The sequence below is a fragment of the Rhinolophus sinicus genome, chromosome 9, assembly GCF_057876585.1.
Source record: "Rhinolophus sinicus isolate RSI-liver-muscle chromosome 9, RSI-T2T, whole genome shotgun sequence".
NCBI classification, from domain to species: Eukaryota; Metazoa; Chordata; class Mammalia; order Chiroptera; family Rhinolophidae; genus Rhinolophus; species Rhinolophus sinicus.
Genome location: NC_142509.1, coordinates 38770491 through 38792586, shown reverse-complemented (window position 1 = coordinate 38792586; position 22096 = coordinate 38770491). Strand labels below are relative to the sequence as shown.

The 22096-nt window shown below is 48.0% G+C and overlaps 1 protein-coding gene across 5 annotated transcripts in view; it reads right to left on the bottom strand.

Moving 5' to 3' along the window:
• Nucleotides 1-20545, bottom strand: part of GLT1D1 (glycosyltransferase 1 domain containing 1) — a 51336-nt gene extending 30791 nt beyond the window's left edge. For 2 of the 5 annotated variants that reach the window (XM_088801094.1, XM_088801095.1), the window contains exons 1-4: nt 20310-20545; nt 15133-15281; nt 12120-12225; nt 8819-8870 (exon numbers count right to left, since the gene is read on the bottom strand). In XM_088801094.1, coding sequence (XP_088657220.1) covers nt 8819-8870; nt 12120-12225; nt 15133-15281; nt 20310-20497 — 495 coding nt within the window. In that variant the 5' untranslated portion in view covers nt 20498-20545. The remainder of the gene's footprint in view (nt 1-8818; nt 8871-12119; nt 12226-15132; nt 15282-20309) is intronic. The other 3 variants (XM_074321930.2, XM_074321932.2, XM_074321931.2) reach the window with 2 other exon arrangements.
• Nucleotides 20546-22096: the final 1551 nt, after the last annotated feature.

Here is a 22096-nt window from a genome sequence, read left to right as displayed (position 1 = left end):
GATCTAGATATTTGTACCAAGATAGAAACTTACTATTCCTGCTGGTGTTTTCTGGTGGAACGTCACAAAAGTACTAGAGAGAAAAAGAATCCATGTCTCGAGTTCATTTCGACACAGTGGCAAAAACGTTTTTAAAATCAAGTTTAGAGACCAGGCAGATGTACCAGGAGTACACTGAGAAGCCACGTTTCAGGGGCCACAGGGTTGAGTCAAGATACCGATGGCTATTCCTCATAGGTAATCAAAGGACAGAGTCACTTGGGTGAAGAAGTCCAAAAGAGGTGCACCTCTGTGTCACGTGGCTGAAATATCCGATCTGTGCACGGAATGTCAAACTAGCCAGTGAGTGGTGGTCCCAGGAGCAAACCTCAGTGCTGTCCCCCCGAATGTGTGGAAGGGCGCCCTGAGGTCCCCTCGGTGACGGGAGCCCGTGGTGTTGTGTGTGGTCCGCTAAGCACCTCCACCTTCATCCTCAAATCAGTTCCATGTTTTGGGAAACAAGCCAAAGGGGAAGCTGTCCTGCCAAGGGAGAGGCGATCAAAGGGGAGAAGAGGCGGTGGCCCTGCCCTCGCCGGGTTGATGGAAGGTTCTGGGAGAGGCAGCACCCGCCAGCTCAGGACGGCCGACTGGGAATCGGTACACAGACAGGGTCTCGACTTGGCCTTGCGTTGTATATGCCACCACTGGAAACTGGAAATTGAAGTTCAGAGCCCCTAAAACATGCCTTCTGTTTATAATTTCCCTGGAAAGCTGAAGAACATTTTATTGGCAGATAGTGGAGGCTAAGGGCGCCTCTCCCCTAACCAGCCCTGAGCCGGAAGCCCTGGCCTGGAAACTGCCTATAAGAAGGACGGTGACACAGAGCCAAAAAGAGACCAGTGTGGCCTGTTAACTTGGATGTTAACACATGTGTTTGACAACAGATTCAATCTAACCCTACGCAAAACTGACTCATGACGGTAAAGGCAAAGTAGGGTTTTGGTCTTGTTAGGGTTTAGCCACTATTTTCATTAGAAATATGCTCCGTAATTAGAGCTACGTGAATCCAGAATGCTTCTTTCAAGAAGATTTCTTTTACACAAACAAAAATTAACTAAACTAGTATCTTAACTCTATAAGCAGAATGAATTGACTGTACCAGAAACGTCAGGATTTGACTGCTGGCCTTTACATGTCCCCGAGCATTATTTCTCTAAAATCTACTGCAAACCCGAAAAGTATCAAGTCCTCTACAGACTTTTAAAATGTCTCATAAATGACATTTTAAGTTTCTTTCTGAGCAAATCAATAAAATAAGAATCACACTATAAAAGGACTCTGGACCCGGGTTATTTTTAATCATCGTAATAAAAGAAATCTGGCAAAAGGAAATTGGTTTATATTGATTTTGAAAAACATTTTCTATATTAAAATGTTCTAAATACAAATTAGCTTTCTTTGCTCAATATTTACTGTTGTTTCACTTGCCTTGAAATAACATAAAAGTCAAATATCGTTTTGCAAGATTAGCTCATCGATGCATAAAATGGAAAAGACGACGGACCGTGTGTGTGTGTGTGTGTGTGTGTGTGTGTGTGTGTGTGTGTGTCTGTAGTGGGTGGGAAGGGAGGAGTCTCCATTTTGAATGTCCGTGAGAAACCATTACTTAATTTGACCCATCACTAGATTAAAAAAGCCAGGGCCCTGTTGGACGGATACCTGGAAATACACAGGACGTGACTTTGTAACAGCCCCGAATGCTGATCGATGCTGTCTCATCACGGAATAACAGCCAGTCAGCAACAACAAAAATGCCCGCTCTTTGATTAATACAGCCTCCTAAAGCTAAACTTTCTGCAAGTGAAAACCACAACAAATATTAGTTTTGGAAATCTATGCAATTTCATACTCCACAGATGGCAAAAAACACGAACTTTTTACTTTGAAATGACAATGTGGGGGACGGCTTCATTCAAAGTACTTTTAAAATAGTTACAAGTGGCTTAAAAGAAATTGTGCATTGACACGGAAAGCTTTCAAAATACAGCTACGTCACAAAACACGTAAATAGAAACTGGGCACTTTCAGGGACACAGGTCTCCTCTTTTCTCCCTCTACTCTCTTCCTTTAGAAATCTGTTTCTAAGCAAGGAAAGAAAATAGTGGTCTTAAAGAAAAGAAAAAGAAGTGGCATGGCCTTGTCACTGAGCTCCCACAACTGAACTAGACAAAGATTTTTCAAGAAAAGAAAACACGCATGAATAAGACAAGGAGGAAATCTGGGGTCCAGTCCTGTGGGTGTCAGTGGGGCAGGCCTCAGAAACAAGCCCAAAACAGTCCGTGACCCTGGGCATAATCACAGGGTGACAGCCTGACGCCTCCTCGGGTCCGGTGGCTTAAGAAACAGGGATGCCAATGGGACAGCACCCGGGAAGTTACATCTGTGGAGTGAACAACTCGGAATTACCGCTGGTTATTCAAAGACCTCCCCTACCTTTCTCTGCCTTCGAGACTTGAAAAATTAGAACCAATGTGCGAGCCCCGGGTCAGGTAAAAGGTAAACTTGACTTTTAGGCTCTGACACTGACAAGGTTTCCATCCTTTGAGTTATTTTAAAACATTTCAGTTCCCAGGGATCTCATGGGGGGGGGGGGGGTGCAAAGAACACTTGCAGTCCCATCGCGACGTCTCTGAGGAGAGCCAGTCTTAATAGAAATATAGATTTTACTAAAAATGACGAGCTTCCTGGGATGTGACCAGTCCCCACCCAGGGTTTCTCCTGCTGACCATTTGCGGGGAGGGCCAACCTATAAGCTAGAGAGTCGAAAGATGGAACCCACAACAGGAATACTTTTCAGGTTCCATCGTGTTAGAAACTGTAATCAAAGACGTGGTCTGTCGCTGCTGAAACCGCCACCGTGACTTTCGGAAATAGATACGCAGCAGTGGGCCATGCGAGAGGAAGGGGTAGTCATCAGAAGTTCACTAGACACGCAGCCGTTAGTCGCTAAGCAGCTCGCACACGTCAGGCCAGCACTAACTTTTTAGCTCACCTGTGCCATGACCCGCGCAGGTGACCGCCAACGAAATCTGTCTTGCTGTCTGTGTTTCAATTTCCAAAAGAATTCTGATGAGCATACGCGTCCACTGAACACATAATGACACTGTGGGTGTCGCCTAACACAACTGCTCCAAGGAAGTCATTTTCCTTTCATAAATGCCACAGTAAAGGAGGCCAGAAGGCAGTGACTCAGAGTGGCCACGTTAAAAGCCAGCCAAACAAACCGCTGAAAAGCCCCCCCACCAGGAGGCTCACCTCCGTGCTAACCCTCAGAAAAGGCTACGGCTGTGTCGTTTGGGTCGCCGTTGTGCTGCCGTGAATTGGAAAACTGCATCCAGCAGGAGTATTTAAACTCAAGACTTTCTAAAAATAGTTCATGAATAATTGGAATTTGGAGAAAGCCCTCTTATCAGAGCACTATCCGAAAAAGCGTGCAAATAGCGCAGTAAAAACCCCATAGGCCTGTGGGATTTGACCCCAGTGCAGATTTTTTAAACCACACTCATTGCTTCTGCCGAGAGAAGAGCCATCGATTAAGACGTACATCTCACTTATTTTTAATTTTTTGGTGAAATACATACATTTTCTGGCAAATTTAGAGAAAGCAATCTAAACTTGGACTAGACCTACAAGTGCCTAGATTTGCAATCTGCATATATCGAGTACGTACTATAAAAGGAAATCAAAATTCTGTACGGGCTACTTTTACATTCCCACAAAGCCTATATAGGTTAGACATGTATAGTGAATCCAATTCCTAAAAAAATGCCAAATCGAGTTCCCACTATCACAAACCAGGGTCAGGCCATCCCAGAGCACAAGCACTGCTGCACTTGCATGATAAATATTAATAACAGCAAAGGGACCTGGCAAAGAGCCCTCTGGGGTTGTGCAGTTTACAAAATAGGCACGATATTGAATTACGGCTGATAAAAACAACACTGAAAAAAAAATAATAATGACCTGAGCCCAAACAAAGGCATTTCAAATTAAAAGAGAGAAAATAAAACCATCTTTATTGAAATCCAATCAAAGTAATTTGTGCAGAGTCAGCCAAAGACAGATTGGTGACGATAAATGCAGCCTCCAAAATAACGTTTTTAAAGGCACACCCCAGCTTTCTCGAGGGCTGAAATGCACCCACAGCTTGCAAAACAAACCCTCCCTTGGCACATTTTTGTTACTATGTCTCCCATGACCCAGGACTGCACGAGTCTGTGTTTTAGCAGCCTTGAAACAGGGCACTCCCCACTTGTAGGCACGTGCTATCCAACATGGCAGCCACCAGCCTCCAGAGGGTACTGAGACCCTGAAAGGGACCTGGTCTGAACAGCGATTGGATTTCGAAGACTGAGTACAAAAGAATGCAAAATACCTCATTAGTCGTTTGTATACTGCTTACATGTTGAAATAATGAGATTGTGGATACAAAGACGGCAGCCTTGGCCCAGGAGAGGGCTGGCCTTTGGCTGTGGATTCTGGGAAATAATCTATGTGATACCTGAGAGGCATGTCTTTGTGTGGGGTGGGACCAGCCATAACCAATAGTGTTAGGTGAGGGCTGCCATGCCAGAAAGACCAAACGTGATTTAGGGTGTGAACTTCGGGTCCAGCCGTATCAGTTGATGGAGACTGCATTCAACCATGTGGGCAATGAATTAACCAATCAGTCCAGCCTACCTAATGAAGCCCGGAAAAACTCTGGGCAACAAACGTGGGTGAGCTTACCTGGGGGATAGTACTTTGTGCACATGGTCTCAGGTCAATAACCTCAGAGCATAAGATGCCTTAACTCCCTGGGGGAGAAGGCACTGAAAGCTTGGCCCTATGTGTCTCCTTAGATGGCTGATTTCTGTCTGCACCCATTCCCAGTAATAAATCATAACCATGAGCGTAGTGTAATGCTCAGTTCTGTGAGTCCTCCAAGCAAACTAGCAAACTTCAGGGGAACTCACAGTTGGTGCCAGAAGTGAGGGCTCCTGGGGACACAAACTTTGCAGTTTGGCTAACTCCAGGCAGTGGGTTAAATAAAATATACTATTAAAACTAATTTTACTTCTTTCCACTTACTTTTTTTAATGCAACTACCAGAAAATTTAAAATTACATTCATGGCTCACCTTCGTGGGTTGCGTTGTACGGCTGTGAACAGCCCTGGCATCGAGAGTGTGCCTGTGTTTACGTGTGTCCTCATTTAAATTAAGCTTGAGAAACACAAGTTTTAGACCAGAGTTTATGCTCAAAGCTACATGCATACCCACATAAACTATATAATGTATATTCCCTCTTTTGAAGTCACAAAAGCAATAAGAAGCAAATGCCGTAATTCATTCTCATCTGAGATGATTGGCATTTGATTCTGCTTTGGTAATAATTAGGTAGGATCAACTAATCTACAATCTGAACCATGCTGCTCACTAAAAGAGCAAACATCTCACACTGGAAACAAAAGCTGGTGGTTTAATAATGAAGGATAAAACTTAATTACTCAAACACTGTGTCACCGTTCAGGATACGCAAATGAAACTAGTCCCTCTACAAAATCCACCTAAGATAATTATATGAATATGGCTGCATGATGAACCTTTGTATTATTTACACATAGTTTTTATTTGCAAGACTAATCAAATCAAAGTATTGAACTGAACTGTATTGAAAAATCACCCACACTAAATAAAAATACAAAAACCTATTAAAAAACAGTTCACCTTCGAATTTAATAACTAACCCCCACCACTTAAATGATAAAAACAAATTCATCCTTACTTTTATTAGCTTTCATTATAGTGCCTCTGACAGCATCACCCAAGATCAAACAAGTTTTGCTGCCGTCTCGCTATTTTCTCAGATACCTGGTTATTGTACTTGGAAGAGTATCTTTCTGCAAACAAAGACGGCTAACCCAGGGTTGGAGTAGATGTGGTGTGGCTGGCCACTCAAGTGACCGCCAAATGAATGGTCAGCTTAGTTCTGAGATGGAAGACGATCCTTCTGACAGCACAAGACAACAGTATGGCTGCCCAGCCCGCCCCAAGTGTAATCCACCTGCTGTTAGTAGCATTTTCTTATTATACTGGAAAGTTAAACTCATCTAAGGATAATCCTTTCCATGCTTCAGTTTCCCCTTGACATGGGTGACCCCAGACCTCTGTCTCCCACTGTGCCCTCGTCTGGGGGCAGCCACCACTGGAAGCTGCATTCTGGATACTTACCCCCAGGCCAACTGGTCTCTAATTCCGTTTGTCTGGAACTCAGAGATCCCGTTCCTCTCCCTTCCCCCATCCAAATGCCTTCACTCAAGTCCCTCCAAAATGTATTGATCAAAAATCATAAATTGTGTTAACACATGCGAGCCCCTCTTCATTTCTTCCTTACATGCTGTCGTCTTCCCACTAAAAACTACCCACACCATGGTGCGTACGTTAAAAAACATTCTTTATCAAGGTGCATTCATAGGTAAAATGGTATATTATTTACAGGTGAAATGGCATGACAGCTGTGATGGTTTAAAATATTCCAGAAAAATAAAGTGTGTGCATGTATGTGCGTGTGTGCGTGTGTGTGCGTGTGTGTGTGTAATGAGTATGCAATACATTTGGTGTGATTTGCAGCAAAAAGTAAGTGGTACAGTAAGTGAACACCTGCACTGACTTGGGAGGGTCACCAGATTGATGGACAGGTGATGAGCAAGACAGAAGCTGGGGAAAAGGGCAGGGAATTCATGGAGAAGGAACGTGCTTCGCCAGGTAAAAGCTTTCCTTCCCGTCTGGCGTAACAGGAGACCTCTGCGTTCTCCTGTTTGCTGTTCCATCCCACCCGTTTTCCATGTGTCATCCTGACTGTGGTACGTGAAGAAAATCTGAGTCTCACTGATGGGTGGTGGGAAGGGGAGGGGCATTTTAATAGCTGTCTCAGGTCACTGACAGGTAATAGTCTTGGGTTCTACACCCAAACTCAACGAACGGTAATTTCTTAAAGGTGAGTTGCAGTCGGGACCTGGAACCACCTCACACTCTTACCTGAAGGTCCACTGGTGTCTCTTCCACCTTCAATGAACCTGTACCTACGCACGGTTCTGTAATGCCATGTATTAATGCCGTGTCATTTGAAACTACTGTTTCCATGAGTGACATCAATCTTCCAAATGTTGAAACGTTTCATTATACAACATCCCAGAAAAATCACGTTTGTTAACATGACTCCGATCTTATCAGGAAAGTCTCTATGGGGAAGCTGTCAGCCTTTTCTGCAACGCGAATTCTGGCTCAACAATTCACATGTTACCACTGGCAACGAATACTGCCAGCTGTTTTTCTTGACGTGACTGGCTCCATTCATTGTGAAGGAGCTGGCTACCAAACGCCCAAGTCTGAATAACCACGGCTTATCTGTCAGTCACCCTTTCAGATAAGAAAACTCGTGTCCAAAAGTGGCGAGTTCAGTTTGCAACTCAGACTGTCACCCACGGGCCTCTTCTCAAGGACCAGCACGTTCCATTGGGATCACAGCAAAAGACCTTCATGCTTCTCCTGTTTCGCCACAGAACATTTTAAAACTGTATTCTAAGGCTAATATTTCACGAAATAAATAATTTCTGTTGCTTTACCCGGAGATTCTTAAGTGATTATTTTTTTGAAACTACAAGTGGGTGGCAAGAAGTGGTCAGTGACTCTAGGGCATCGGCTGGCTGCTCCATCGTCACCTTTCCAATGGCGGAAAAGGGCAAAATACGTCAGTGTTATGATGAAAACAGGCTTGATGCTGTGGAGGCCTGTAAAGCCCTCAGGCCCCCACACTGAGAACCCCTGGTTTAGATGAGGGGCTGGCAAAGGGGACAGCATAACACGAGATGCCAGGAGACAGTCCTTTTTGATTCTGAGGCTGACCACTCATTACACTGCACAAAGAGATGCAGCCTCCCTGCTCTGCCTGGGAAGCGCTGGTGGGAAGGGCGAGAGCCGCTGTCCCAGGGAGACGTCACCATCACACGCATGGGGCTTCCTGAGCTTTGGGGAAGGGACCACCAGTCCCACAAAGGACAGTGTTTGTCCCTGACCCACTGCAGCAGTCAGTCACCAAGTGCCAGATTTTACAGACTGAAATTCTCTGACGAACGTGCAGCGCCTGGGACATCACGCACAGGAGTGGCTCCCACAGAGGGTGAGTTGCAGAGCCCGGGGACCAGCGTGCTGGTGACACAGGCCCACCACGGGCTCCCCACCAGAGAGGAAACGCTCATGCCTGCGGTCCACCAGAGGAAGTGACCTTCGGCGTGGCCTTTCCTTGGTTTCGCAGGCACTAAGCTCTATCGTGCCTTTACATAGCTGCCCACTGAGAACTCAGGCTCCCAGCAGCTCATTTCACCTGCCCCTCCCCCAGTCATAAGGGGGTGAACTTGTACAGTTACAAAGTCGCTGATTCTCTAAAGCTCTTCAAATAAACAGTGTAACTGGGAAACTTCATCTGCCACCTGAGAGATTGCTCTGCGTGTGGACGAGGTGCTGCAACCTTTATAGCACAGCCTGTGAGTCACCCAATCTGAGCGTATGAAAACAGACAAAACATTAAGATTTGGCTATTGGGCTATTTTCGCTATTCAATAACCACATAAAAAAATCAGTGCAGTTTTAAGAGGAGCTATACAAATAAAAAACATCAATAGACGGGAAACATCATACGCTACTGTGGCTACAACAGGCAGTGTCGATGGGAGATGGTCGGTTCCCATAAACCTGCCTTCACCAGCACAACCAAAATAACAAGACAAGATAAATACATACCCACTGCAGGCGTGCCATTTCCTTCATTGACTCTGTGAAAGCGACTGCAAATCTAGTAAAATGAACAAAAATAAAAATGGAAACAATTAGGGCAGAATTCAATTAACAGAACTGCAAAGCAGCACTTCAGACCAAACTGTGAGAGCCAATTGAAAGTGTAATGACTCTTTATTACTCGTGGTCATCAGCCATTGGCTTTCATCTCTGCTGACATAAAAAAAAAAAAAAAAAAAAAAAAAGTTGTGTATGCAAGAAATAAATAAATGGAGCTAGAACTTCCTATTTTTCTTGTGTGTTCCTTCTACACAAGGTCAGAGAACAAGGTTAAAGCCAAAAGTCAGATGCAAGAGGGAAGCAAGGACCTCAATGTGTCCTCTGACCGTCCCAGGGCCGGCTACTCAGTCCACCAGCTTCGCCAAAGGGAGACTATGCTGATGCATTCAAGACCTACTGAAGGGACACGGATAACGAGCGCTGACATCTGAATATACTGAAATGGCTGTTTCCAGACGTCGGGCCAAATTCACATGGGACGAACCAGGAACCCCTTACAGTGCCAGCAAGTAAGAACGTGCTCAAAAACAAAACAAAACAAAAATAAAACGGCGAGGGCATGGCAAAAGGACTCAGGAGTCAACTCAACGCATCTCCAACGGCCGTGGCTGGGACAACTGGAGCATCCAAACTAACAATGAAAGTGATGAGTAACCCATAGAGCAAAGTAAAACTAATGCCCTTGAGTCCATATTGATATAAATAAATAACTTAATAAGTCAGTGAGGTCAAACAGACAACTCCTCCCTATAGTAGAATTCCAGTTAACACATGTAGAAGGAGTAGGGGAAATAGAAAATCACTATGAGGCAAACACCGCAGGAATCATTGTTGAGGCTTCATGGACGATTCCCGCCCGACAGTGTGACCGGGAAGGACGGGGTGCCCTTCTGCAAGTGGCTCTGCCTTGCCTGTCCTTCCCTCCGCCTCCGTGCCCTCCTACAATGCCGTCACCAATTGCAGACACCATCGCATGTCCTCTACTGAAGGGAGACATAAGGAAAGCTTCCCCTGGGTACCATGAGGCTCGCGAGGAGGAGAGGATCACATCACACTGCATCTGAGCCCACTCGCCACCAGGGCCCCACCCGGTGGTGCAGAGTCAGGCTCAGCCAACAGGGACCGGTTGGCTGGCATCACGTAGGACACGCTCTCCACGCTCCCTGTACATCGACAAGAAATACAAATATTCTGACGGAATCAACTTTATTCTGAGAAATGAGGATAAAAAGGAAGAAAAGCAACTAAACAGAAATTGCAAGGGTGGTGTAGAAACCTTCCTTCGTGGGCGTCTGCAACGATGAGAAACTTAAGAATCAAAGAATTAAACAACACCCTGCTTGCCAGAGTTCCTGCTCCCTCATTAATTTAACACCCGATAGGTATTTTCTATTACTATTTTCTACTGGTACTAACACCACTATTACCATGTCTTCTGCAAGACATCAGAGCACCCCACATGGCCAGCGAACAACCTCAAACTTTCAGAAAAAGAAGAAAACCCGAAGAGCAGAGGAAAGCTGCTGAGCAGGGCATGGAGCCAGTGCTATAAAGACCGTGCATTTTACCCCAAAACAGCGTTTACAGATAAATGCTCAGATGCAATCCTCAGGATGACTTTTGTGGGACGTTAGAGCCACACATTTGGCAAGCATGATTAGCACCTGCTTTGCCCTGGGAATGTCAGCTCGGTGCCATCTGGAACAGGGCTCTGCTCTGCCTCCCCGCACCAGGGATACCTGGCACCCCGCAGGCAGACAGCAATACCTGCTGACCCAATAAGTGAAAGAACCAGTGATCCAAGGGGAAGTCCTGCTGCTCAGGGTGAGGGACGGAGGGTGGGGGCAGGGAGGAGAGTGCAGGAAAACGTCGCAGGTGTGGGAGCTGATGCCGCTTGTGAGGGAGGCAGGCGTCGCAGCCCAGCAGCTGGTCCTTTTCCACAAATTTCCACAAATTTTCAATACCCCTTATTTAATTTTGGTATTTCTAATATAATTACCAAATACTCATTATATTATAATATTATAAGCCAAAAACTTGACTCTAAGATAAGTTTGAATATTATATGATATAGAAAAAAAGTTTAAAATACAAAAAAAAAAAAAAAAAGTTGTAAAATATACCTGATGGGGAAAATATAACTAGTTACAAGTATTTGATTAAAAATGAAACACTCATTATAAAGCTAGACAGGTTCAATACTTTGTTTTATAGAAATGTGCCATATTGTGTCGGACAAGAAATCGATGATTCGTGCAACTTTCCTGCCCACTAACCTCGATCGATACCCTGAAAACAAAAATCAATGCGTGTTTTAATAACAATGCAAAGAATAATGCTAATGATAATACTACAAGACGAATTCATTCAATATTGTTTCTACCAAGCAGAATTATTTTCCCTTCTACAAGACAGTACATTACAAAGGACGTGGGCCTAAAGGTAATACATTTGGAGAGCATAAGAACAACAGCATCAAGAAAACCTACGACAGATCACCTTCCAAGGTGAGTCCAATCGCGTACATACATGTGTGTGCCACACACACACACACACACACACACACACACACACACACACTGCACTCTCTATTTTAAAAAGGTTGTATTGCTACGTGTGTGTCCAGGGCAATAACCATTCCCATCCCGGGAGCTAGAAACATGTGGAGACGTGTTAGATTATAGCCCCTGGCAGGTGCTGTTCACACGCAGTGTGCAGGGTGAGGGGTGTGCGGGACAGCCCCCCGCACTGAATAACCGCCCTGTCCCAAAGGCCCACAGCAACCCCATTGAGAAATCCAGTTGGTGGCCCCTCTCACAAATGGTTTTTACATAATCCAGAAATCTGTAGAAATAAGTGCCACATCCAAAAGATCCTACGTGGGCACACTGATGCAAAGTGGGCCCTAACTTGTGCGCTAATAAAGCCGGAGTTTATCTGCCGTATTGTCTCTTAGGAGCCACAAGTGCCTCCATCACGTACCTTCCCAACATCCCCAGAATGTTCATCCGACATTAACTGGAGCCGGAGAATTACTCGACGGCAGTAACTTGTTTACAAGGACTATTCGTGGCAAAGTAAAAATGTACCAAATGGAAGAAAAATAAAATGAAATGATAGAAAGAAGTTGGCTTTATATGGCAAGATGTAACCCTCCCAATCTCTTGGTCTCCTCGGTCTTGTTGTTTCCATGAATTCCACCCAAAGGGTTAAATCTTTAATGCCTCGAAATGCTCTCCGGCTGTACCTGGCTTCCTCGAGGACTTTCCCCATCACTTGGTGTTTTTCTCCCTGGTTAGTATCTTCGTTTAAATCAGTTCCACCGAAGATGATTCCAAAAGGAATTCCATGACCTGTAAAATTAGGACAGTTAACAAAGCAGCGGGCAGCCTTGGGGACAGCCCTCGCCAACCCGTCCCAACACAGTGAGGCTAAACACCGAAGCGCCCAGAACACAGGGAGCGAGTTATGTTGTTAGTTTAGTTTTACCCAGGTCTCCCGCATGGTACACTGGTTATCACCATGACGGGCGTGACCCGGGACTAATCACGTGAGACACCGGCCACCGTTGTCAGGACTGTTTGAAATCAGTTTGCTTTAGATTTCAACAATGAATAATATTGTTTGCCACCATCTATCAAAGCCAAGCTTATCATTCCTAGGAAATGGGATCATCTGGAACTATTACTGGGTGTTTGGCAGAAAAAGACCTCTTCAAATTGAGTCCTGCCATGGATTGTACCATGTTTCCCCAAATATAAGACCTTGCCAGACCATCAGCTCTAATGCGTCTTTTGGAGCAAAAATTAATATAAGACCTGGTGTTATATAAGACCCAGTATTTTATATTATATTATATTATATTATATTATATTATATTATATTATGTTATATTATGTTATATTATGTTATATTATGTTATATTATGTTATATCATATTATATTATATTTATTGTATTATATAAAACCCAGTATTTATTATATTATATTATATTATATTATATTATATTATATTATATTATATCATATTATATTATATTTATTGTATTATATAAAACCCAGTATTATATTATATTATATTATATTATATTATATTATATTATATCGTATTATATCATAAGACCCGGTCTTATATTATAGTAAAATAAAACCGGATCTTATATGAATTTTTTCTCCACAAGATGCATTAGAGTTGATTGTCCGGCTAGGTCTTACCTTCGGGGACACAGGGTAGTGACAGGCGCCATGGAACGAGGAACTAAGAGGGAGACGAAGGAGATGCAGACGCCGTGACGTACCCCCAGGGAACATGCGGTGCCACAGGAATGACAAATCATGGCGAGGACCCAAAATACTCGAGGTGCTGTGTGTGCAAAGTGTGCAAGGATTGGCACAGGAACATATTATTCTGCGCAGACTATGGACATGTACCTTTTCCGAAAACACACACAGATGGACATAGAGAAACACACCCAGTACAGATGACGCCCGTTCTGCAGAGAGTTTAGACTTCCGGGGATGCTGAGACAGGGTGAATGATTTTAGCATGTGGAACGGACATGAGTCTTTGCAGAATGAAGGGCGGAGGGCCTGTGGTAGGTGGAATAATGGCCTCCCAGGACGTCCATACCCTAATTCCCGGAACCTACGAATCTGTTACAGGGGAAATGGAAATGCAGCTGCGAGAGAACTGAGGTTGCTAGTCAGCTAACCTTGAAGTGGGGGGATGACCCCGGATAAGCCAGGTGGCCCAGTGTAATCGCGGGGTCCTTAGTGTGGAGGGAGCAGGTCGGCATGACGCCGTGTGAGGACTCCACTGGCTACCGACTGCCAGCTTTGAAGATGCGAGGGGGCTGTGACCCAAGGACTGTGCTGTCTCCAGAGGTGGGAACAGTAAGGAAACGCATTCCCCACAAGAACCTCCAAACAGAGAAAGCCCTGCCCACATCCTGGTTTTAGCCCAGCGAGCTCCATTTCAGCTTTCAGACCCCCAGGACTACAGGGTAATAAACGTGCGTTCCTTTCAGCCCCTGCGTGTGTGCTAACTTGGCACCGCCACGGAGGAAGCGTTCCCATCGCCACCAAGAAACATGCTCCCTCATAGAAACCTGCTCCTGAAGGAGGCGAAGGAAAATAGCAGAGAAAGTCTCTTTTGGTGAAACTGCAGAACGGGAGAGCTGATTTTCTAAGAGCAGGCGCCGCTGTTTGATTTCACTATTGACTATGAACGAAGAGCTCATGCTCTGTGAAGCTGCAGTAAATACTCTGCAGCTTTGCGCCAGGTGGAGATGCAAATGGTTCCTGTGCAGCTGTGATGGTCAACCTTATGTGTCCACTTGACACCCAGAGTGCTGGCAAAACGTTATGTCTGGGTGTCTCTGTGAAGGCGTCTTGGGGGGAAATGAGCGTTGGCACTGGTGGACTTTGAGGTCACCCTCACCTGTGCAGGTGGCAGCACAAATCCATCGAGGGCCCAAGAAGAACAAAAAGGCGGGGGAAGACCTAATTCAGCTCATCTGCTTGAGCTGGGATGTCCGTCTCCTCCTGCCCGCAGACAGCGGCACTCCTGGTTCTCAGACCGGGGCTGATACCATCAACACCCGGGTCTCAGGCTTTGGACTCGGACGGAACCAGCTTTCCTGGGTTTCCAGCCTGCAGACGGCAGGTCACGGGACTGCGTGGCCCCCACAGCAAATGAGCCAATCCCTGTCATAAATCTCCTCTCTCACATCTCTCTCAGTCCCTTTGGCTCTGTTTCTCTGGGGAAACTTGACTCCTATACCAGCAGAAACGATAGCCCCCATTGACAGGGGTCAGGTGCAAAGCTAGCAACCTAATTCTAATACTCTTTGTGAAATCAACTGATGCCCGTCAAACTGTCCTTAGCATCTCCGTAGTTCCCTCATTTGTAAATCAGTGCAATAACATCGTTCCTGGGTGCCCATTCTATGTTTTGTAAAAGAGTCCTGTTTTCCATCTGAAAATGATACTGTGAGTTAGGGAAAGACGGAAAACATTCAGGATAATGCCCCTCGTGCAGTACAAACAGCTTATACATTAGTCTGTTCTCAATGGGCAGAGTTACATATACCATTTTAGAAAATTACCGGTAAGACAAACAAACCAGAAGGACGACTGTGTTCCCTTGTGGAACCGGGTAAACCAGAGAAGCTGTCTCGTGGGTGTTTAATTGGACATTAAAGGGAGGCGCTGTGGTTTCCACGGTTCCTAGCGCTGCACCGCGGAAGGGAGAGGGTTACCTAGCAGAAGCCGGCCTCCTCGGTACAGGTGCAGAGCCAGGGCCGCCTCCACGGCCTCAGCCTGGATGAGGGCTGCAATCTCGGACGGGCCATCAAAGTCAAAGGCATCTTTCAGAAGACACACGTGACCTGCGGCTTCTAGATGGTCCCTTTATCAAAACACACAAACAGGGAAAGAAAAAGATGGAGAAACATTAATGCACCTCATTTTGCTGCCGTGATTAAGATTGCAAATCCAAAGACCATTACATCAGAAAGTTAATGCTGTGTCTGCTCTGCATTGTCTTGGAGACACAATCCACCTGAAATACAGAACAAGGTCATGGCCAAGGACAGTCACCATCCACCCACCAGTCTCTGATACCTGGGACTGGCTGGGACCGAGGCCAGCGGGATGAAGGGCTAATTCAGGAAGTGCTGGCAGCCGTGAGACACAAGGCACGCACGGCCATTTCTTAGCGGCACTTGCTATGGCAGAAAACTCCATCTTTATCGCCTTGATTCCACTTTTTTCTCCCGTCCATTAGTTCCGGGTGACACCCAAAGTTTGTTTTTAAGCATACGTTACTCAGTTCTTAATAAGACCCCTGCATGATGCTAAAGAAAAATGAAAACTCAAAAACTTTCCCGCAGGCCTGCTTTCTTCCCAGTGTTGGCGTCCCAGGAGTATGACACCTCCGACAGCAGGAAGCAGCTGGGCCGCGGATAGCGCAGTGCCAAGTGTGCATTTCTCCCTCGCCCTCCCAGTTAGTTAGGGAGTTAGTTTCCCTCTGGGCTTCTGTTTGCTCTTGTTATCTAAAGTGTTTCCACTCAAACACAAACACTGTTATAATGTTATAATCGTACACCGTGTCCCAGCTGGAGAGAGAACAAACAGTCACCGCCCACCACACAAAGTCCAGCGCTCAGCACCACCGTGGTGTTGCCTTAGTTCTGATGCCAACACGCTCATCCCTGGATTGAAGTCAGAGCTCAGACTGCTGCTGCAGAAGCCTGGATCCTTCCCCGTTTGCTTATTTCCCACCCCTGTCCATTCCTTTCCCCTGCCCGCAGGAGCCCTGCAGACAAAACTCCAGGAAGCCAAGAAGCCAGCTGAGTATCTGACAGTTTAGTTTAAGAACAGGACGGAAAAATTTCCCTGGAAATGGCCAGAGAGGAAATACCTTGGGGTCTGAGGACACAGGGTCCCTCTTACCGCCCACGGGCTCTGTGCCTCTAGACTTTCTCGCCTCTGTCTGACCCTCAGGCAGTAGTTTGTCCAGCCTCCATTTAGAAGATTCTTTCAAGGTTTCTGAGGATGTGTCCTATGTATCCTAACGGAAGGCACCCTTTGAAACTATATAGAGATTTCCCGTCACTTCGTCGCTAAAGCAACCGTGGTACGTTTTTGTTTTTCAATCCATTACTCGTGCAGTATATTTCTTCACCACACGATACGAACCTTGTTCTCCCAACTCACTGGAGCTGATATAGATACATATATAAATTTTATTGGGGAATATTGGGGGTGAATATTGGGGAACAGTGTGTTTCTCCAGGGCCCATCAGCTGCAAGTCACTGTCCGTCAGTCTAGTTGTGGAGGGTGCAGCTCAGCTCCAAGTCCAGTCGCCGTTGTCAATCTCAGTTGCAGGGGGCGCAGCCCCCCATCCCATGCGGGAATTGAACTGGCAACCTTGTTGTTGAGAGCTCGCGCTCTAACCCACTGTGCCATCCGGCCGCCCCCGGAGCTGCTTTTGAATTTTGACCTGAACTGTGAGGCGCTGACCTGCATCCGTGTGCCTGGTTCAGGGAGGTGCAGATCTTCTGGAAAACGTTTGGCAAGTTCCTCTGGAAAATGTTTACCGCCTCAGGGAATGAGAGGTGGGTAAGGAACCAGAGGTTCCCCTCCCCGCAGGCCCCACTCTGACAGCCAGACCAGCCACCCCCTCGTTGAGCCAGGGGACAGAAGGGACAGTGCTGCAGGCTCCCTGACTTTATGTTCACACAAGGGCCCACGTAACCATCCCAGCAAACCACATACCCTAACCCCGCTTGTTACTTCTGAAATGCTTTATGCTAATAAGCAGGTCCTACTGTAGATTCTAAGATTAAAGTGCTCAGGAGGAAAACTCCTGAAAGATATTTAAAATGCTACCTAACAGCCCCAGAGTCAGAAATTAACACACGCACCCCATGCGTACCGTATCTACTGAAGGATATTTAAAGGGCCACACAGGCAATAAAACAGTCACTCTCTGGTTATTGATCCCCAAATTTTTCTACCTTCTAGACAGCAGAGGCCCAAGCTGTCTGCAACGCCATTGCCTGACCTGCCACAGTGAGGGCAGGAGGCCGGAGGCTGTCCTCGCCTCTCGCCTGGCATGGGTTGCCCCCCAGAGGCTCCCAGAGCGCCCTGGACTTCCCGTGTCCACACAGTCCCCCAATTCAGCCTCAGGATTTATGTATCCAGTGACCACTTATAACCAAAGACTCGAGTGTGCAAGAATGGACCCGTTTCTCCTTTTTTGAAAATGCAGTCTTACGTGGACCTAGAGAACATTATGCTAAGTGAAATAAGTCAGACAGAGAAAGATAAACACCATATGATCTCACTTATATGTGGAATCTAAAGAAAAGAATAAGTGAATGAACTAATCAGAGACAGTTTTGGAGACACAGAGGAAAAACTGAGGGTTGCTAGATGGGGGGGGTGGGGATAAGGGGGAAGGTGAGGGGATTAGAAAACAGTCGGGAACCACAAGATGTCCACGGGGTTTTGAAAATTAATTTGGGGAACGTAATCAATAATGTTGTAAAGATTTTGTAGGGCATCCGATGGACACGTGTCCCATTTGGGAGACAGTGGAAATGTAATGGCTCTGTGCGATGTCAGAGGGATAGTGGATGGGGGCAGGGGGTTCAACAGTGTGAGAGATATAAATGATAAACGTCTAAGTATTACTTTGTCTTGTGCACCTAAAACTAATTAAAAAAAAAAGAAAGAAAGAAACCAAACAGAAAAGGGAAAAAAAAAAAATCCAGTCTTACGTAACTCAGACACCCTCCCCTGCTACACTGAGGGGGACCCTGACCTTATTCTCTTGGAGGGGCAGGGGTCTCTTACAGAGGAAGTCTGATAAGATCCTCTGGTTCTCACTGCTGACTGGCATTTGGCTGGGGGGGGGGTGTCACCATAGGAACCTCCCCCACACCCCGCCCCCAGGACACAGCATCATTTCTTCCAGGAGCCTAGGCTTTCACAAGACCGAGTTGTCTTCCAGCAGCTTCTGCTTTTTCCTTTTTCTCCCCAGCAATCGTTCTTGAGTGAAGGGGAGACAAAAGCTGCTCTGAAGAGAACAATCTTTATTCTGCATCCTGTTCAGCCAGGAAAGCAAAGAAGCAAGTATGCACTTAAATGGGCCCTGTACCCCTCTCCGCCCCCCCCCCCCCAGTGTCAACGTCTCCATGGACGCGCGTGCCTGGTTCCCATCAGGGTCCCCAAGGCCTACCAGGACACACAGCATCTGAGGTGCACCACAGACGTGATGAGGGGACGAATAAAGGAATGCGTGAATTTAAGAACAGCAGCTAACAGTCGTCTTTCCCGTGTGCCTCTGAAATGGGCCAAAAGTACGTAAAGCGCACAGCTAGTGGCCCTTTGGGTGGGGGTAGGTGTGCGCCTGCGGAAGACGTGGGCTCATACGTGTGGCTCCAGGCGGGGGTGACATGTTAAATAATCCACGTGTTGTCTAGTGTCCTAAGTACACACTGTCCCCCCCGCCATGGACACAGGCTCAGCGGCACCTGCCATCTCTCTCTCGGACCTCACTTCCTAGCTCTATATTTCATCCTCCAAGATCTCTGAGTGTCTCCACCTCAGGGAGCCCTCCCGGGGCCCACAGCACAAATCACTTTCAGAAATTGCCTCCTTTCTTCTGGTCCTCCTGCAGTGTCTCCCCCCGCCCTGGGATGTGCTTCCTGAGAGGAAGACCACAGGCCTGGTCCTCGCTATAGATGCCCAGTGAGTGAGGGCAGAGCTTGGCATGACACTCACGGTGACCCAGTGCAATGAAAATCCTCACTGTGAAATCCTAACTGTAAACTCCAGAAGACTCATGTACCCTCCACCCATCATTTTCACTTAGGATCCTCGGGAGAACTAACAGTTTTAAGCAGTAGGGGGCATCCCACGGTTGGGGTCGCCCCCATTGCTCTTTTTAATAATGAGGAAGTAGACCCAGAGGGGGAAGTGAATTGAGAAATTTCAGGAAGCCAAGTCAGGTTTGTTTTAAAGGCTTCTGTTAAGCTTCAGGCACTAACCAGCCCCCTCCCCGACCTGAGAGCTTACATTCCAGAGAGGAGACGAGAAAAAGTAAACAAGTAAACATAAAACAAGATAATCGCAGCAAAGGGTAAGTGTTTAGAAGATAAGAAGTCTAGACGATACGAGAGATCGGAGCAGGGGATGCTGAGAGGGAGGGGACAGGGAAGGCTCCTCGGGCCGGGACCCAGGACACGTGTGCAGAGCAGACCCGAAGGACAGGGGGGTCTGTGCCCTTGCTGCACAGCCCCCGCCAACCCTCTAGCTTCAAGGGTCCGTCCCTCACGCTCGGGATTCTGCGCAAACGTCACCGGCAGGCAGGCCTCCCGGGAGCATCCTGCCTAAATGGCACATGCGCACGAGCAAGCCAGGTCCCTGTCATACTCGTGCGTGTCACACTACAGATCCATGTGCTTCTATTCTGTCGCTCCTGTCCCCACTGAAAGGGAAGGGTCAGGAAGTCCCGACTTTCCTTTGCGTCGCTGTGTCCCCAAACCCGGGCGCTCACAATACACAGAAAGCCTCAGTGAGGACACCCAGGCGAAGGCGAGCGCGGAGGGCACGCCAGCGACCTCTGCGCGCGTCCGGCCGTCCTGCCCAGCGCGGGTCCCCGAGTGGGGTCTCCTCCCGCAACGCGAGGGCCGGGGGCGCGTTAGGACAGCCGCGCCGAGGCGGGCGGGGGCCGGGTCCTGGGCTGCCCCGCGCCCCTCTCTGCGCCTGCGCCCGTGCAGGCCCCCCGCGCCCCGCGGGCCGGTCCGTTTGGGTTCGCGGTTCCCGGAGGCCCGGCGCGGCGGGGAGGCCAGACCCAGAGCCCCGCGGCCGGTCCCCGCCCCCGGTCCCCGCCACGCCGCGATGTTCGGGGGCTGCCACACCTACCGGACGCGCTGGGCTGTGACCGCGTTGCCCGTGTGCGGCCGCAGTACCGCCAGGAACAGGAGCCTCATGCCGCCGCCGTCGCCGCCGGGCCATCGACCGCCCCGCCGCGACCGGGCCCGGGGGCGGGGGCGGGATGCGGACCCGGCCGGCGGGCGTCCGGCTGGGTCAGTCCCGCCCGCCGCGCCCATGGCCGCGCCCGCGCTCGGCGGTTCCAGCGCCCCGGGCCCGGGCGCACGTGGCCGGCAGGGGGCGCGTGCTGGGGGGCGGGGAGCAGGGGCGCGGGGCCACTTCCAAGGGACCTGGACCAGGGGTTCCACGGGGTCCTCCCATGGGAAGCAGAAGAGACCAGGGTGGAGCCCCATGGGGTCCGAGGGTGGCCGCGGGTCCGCTCCTAGGAGACCAGGCGTGGCAGTGAGTCTGCTCCCATGGAGACCAGCATCAGTGGTGATTTCGGGTACCTTTTCGAGGACACCAGGGGTGGCCACAGATAACACCCCCCACACAGACGCACACAGGGACCAGGGGTGGTTGCGGGCTGCTCGCATGGGGACCAGGTGTCAGTGGGCCCCCATCCTCCGGTCAGCACCAGCGGTGATTGAGATTCCCTGCCACAGGGACCAGGGTAGCCGGCGGCCGCTCCCATGGAGACCAGCTCCAGGGGTTTCTGAGAGCTCTTGAAAATTGAGAGATCTGACAATATGAAGCCATCAATCCCACAGCTGACAGGAGCGAAGCAGCAGCTGCCCCCATTAGATGTGTCAAAAGATAAACTAGGCAAACTGAAAATGTTAAGTTCCAACAAACAGCCATTCCAACGGGGCGTCACCAAACCGGAAGTGGTTCGGAGGACCCGGGGGACAAGAGCTCAGGAGAGACTTCAATACAGAAAAGGTGGAGAATCAACCGTGAGGACACTACTGATTGACTACAGCTTACAGCCTAGTTGACTTTCAGCAACTGAAGTTTATTACTTGGCTCCATGGTCAGCAGGGACCCAGGCTTCTCTCTTTCTACCCCAGTCTTTTCCTGTTGGGCCTCTGTTCTCAAGATGGCCTCAGGGTGCAGTGTGGCTGCTCCGTGCCCCAACCCTCATCTCACATTCCAGGCAGCAGGAAGGAAAGGCAAAACCGTGAGCCCAAAACGGTGCATTTCATTTTAAGGGCTCCTCCTGGAATGCAGCACAGCCTTTCTGCCTTAATCTTATTGGCCACAGGACTACCTCTTCCATCCAAGGCAGCTGGGAAATGTAGTCCCTTAGCTGGGCACGTTGCCACCCTGAATAAAATGGTTACACACAACAGATGACTGGCTCCAGGGACTAGGATGTGGACATACCTTTTGGAAGGGCCACCATTCAATCCACTAAAGAGGCCCATTTCAAAAATGACTGCATGTATGAAAGCAAAGCCTCCCATGGCCTCATCTGGGACTGTCCCCTACAATCATGGCTCTTTGTCCCTTCTGTTCTGATCCCATCCTGCTTTATAATCACAGAGCAGTCAGCCCCACCCCCACACCCCAGCTAGATGGTGAGCTCACTCAGGGCCCTTGCCTCTGCTTGCCTAGGACAAGGGTCGTGAGTAGGGAAGGCAGCCATAGCTGCTTTTTGAATTAAAATCATTGAATTTGCACTGTTGTCAGATTTTATTCCCACGAGACTGCATTCCTGATCTTCAATAGGAGTCAGCACGATAATAGGATCTGCTAGGCTGAAATCTGCTGTTATTCAATTTTTCTGGAATACATCTGTTCCATAAATTAAGAGACACTGACATGTCACTTCTGGG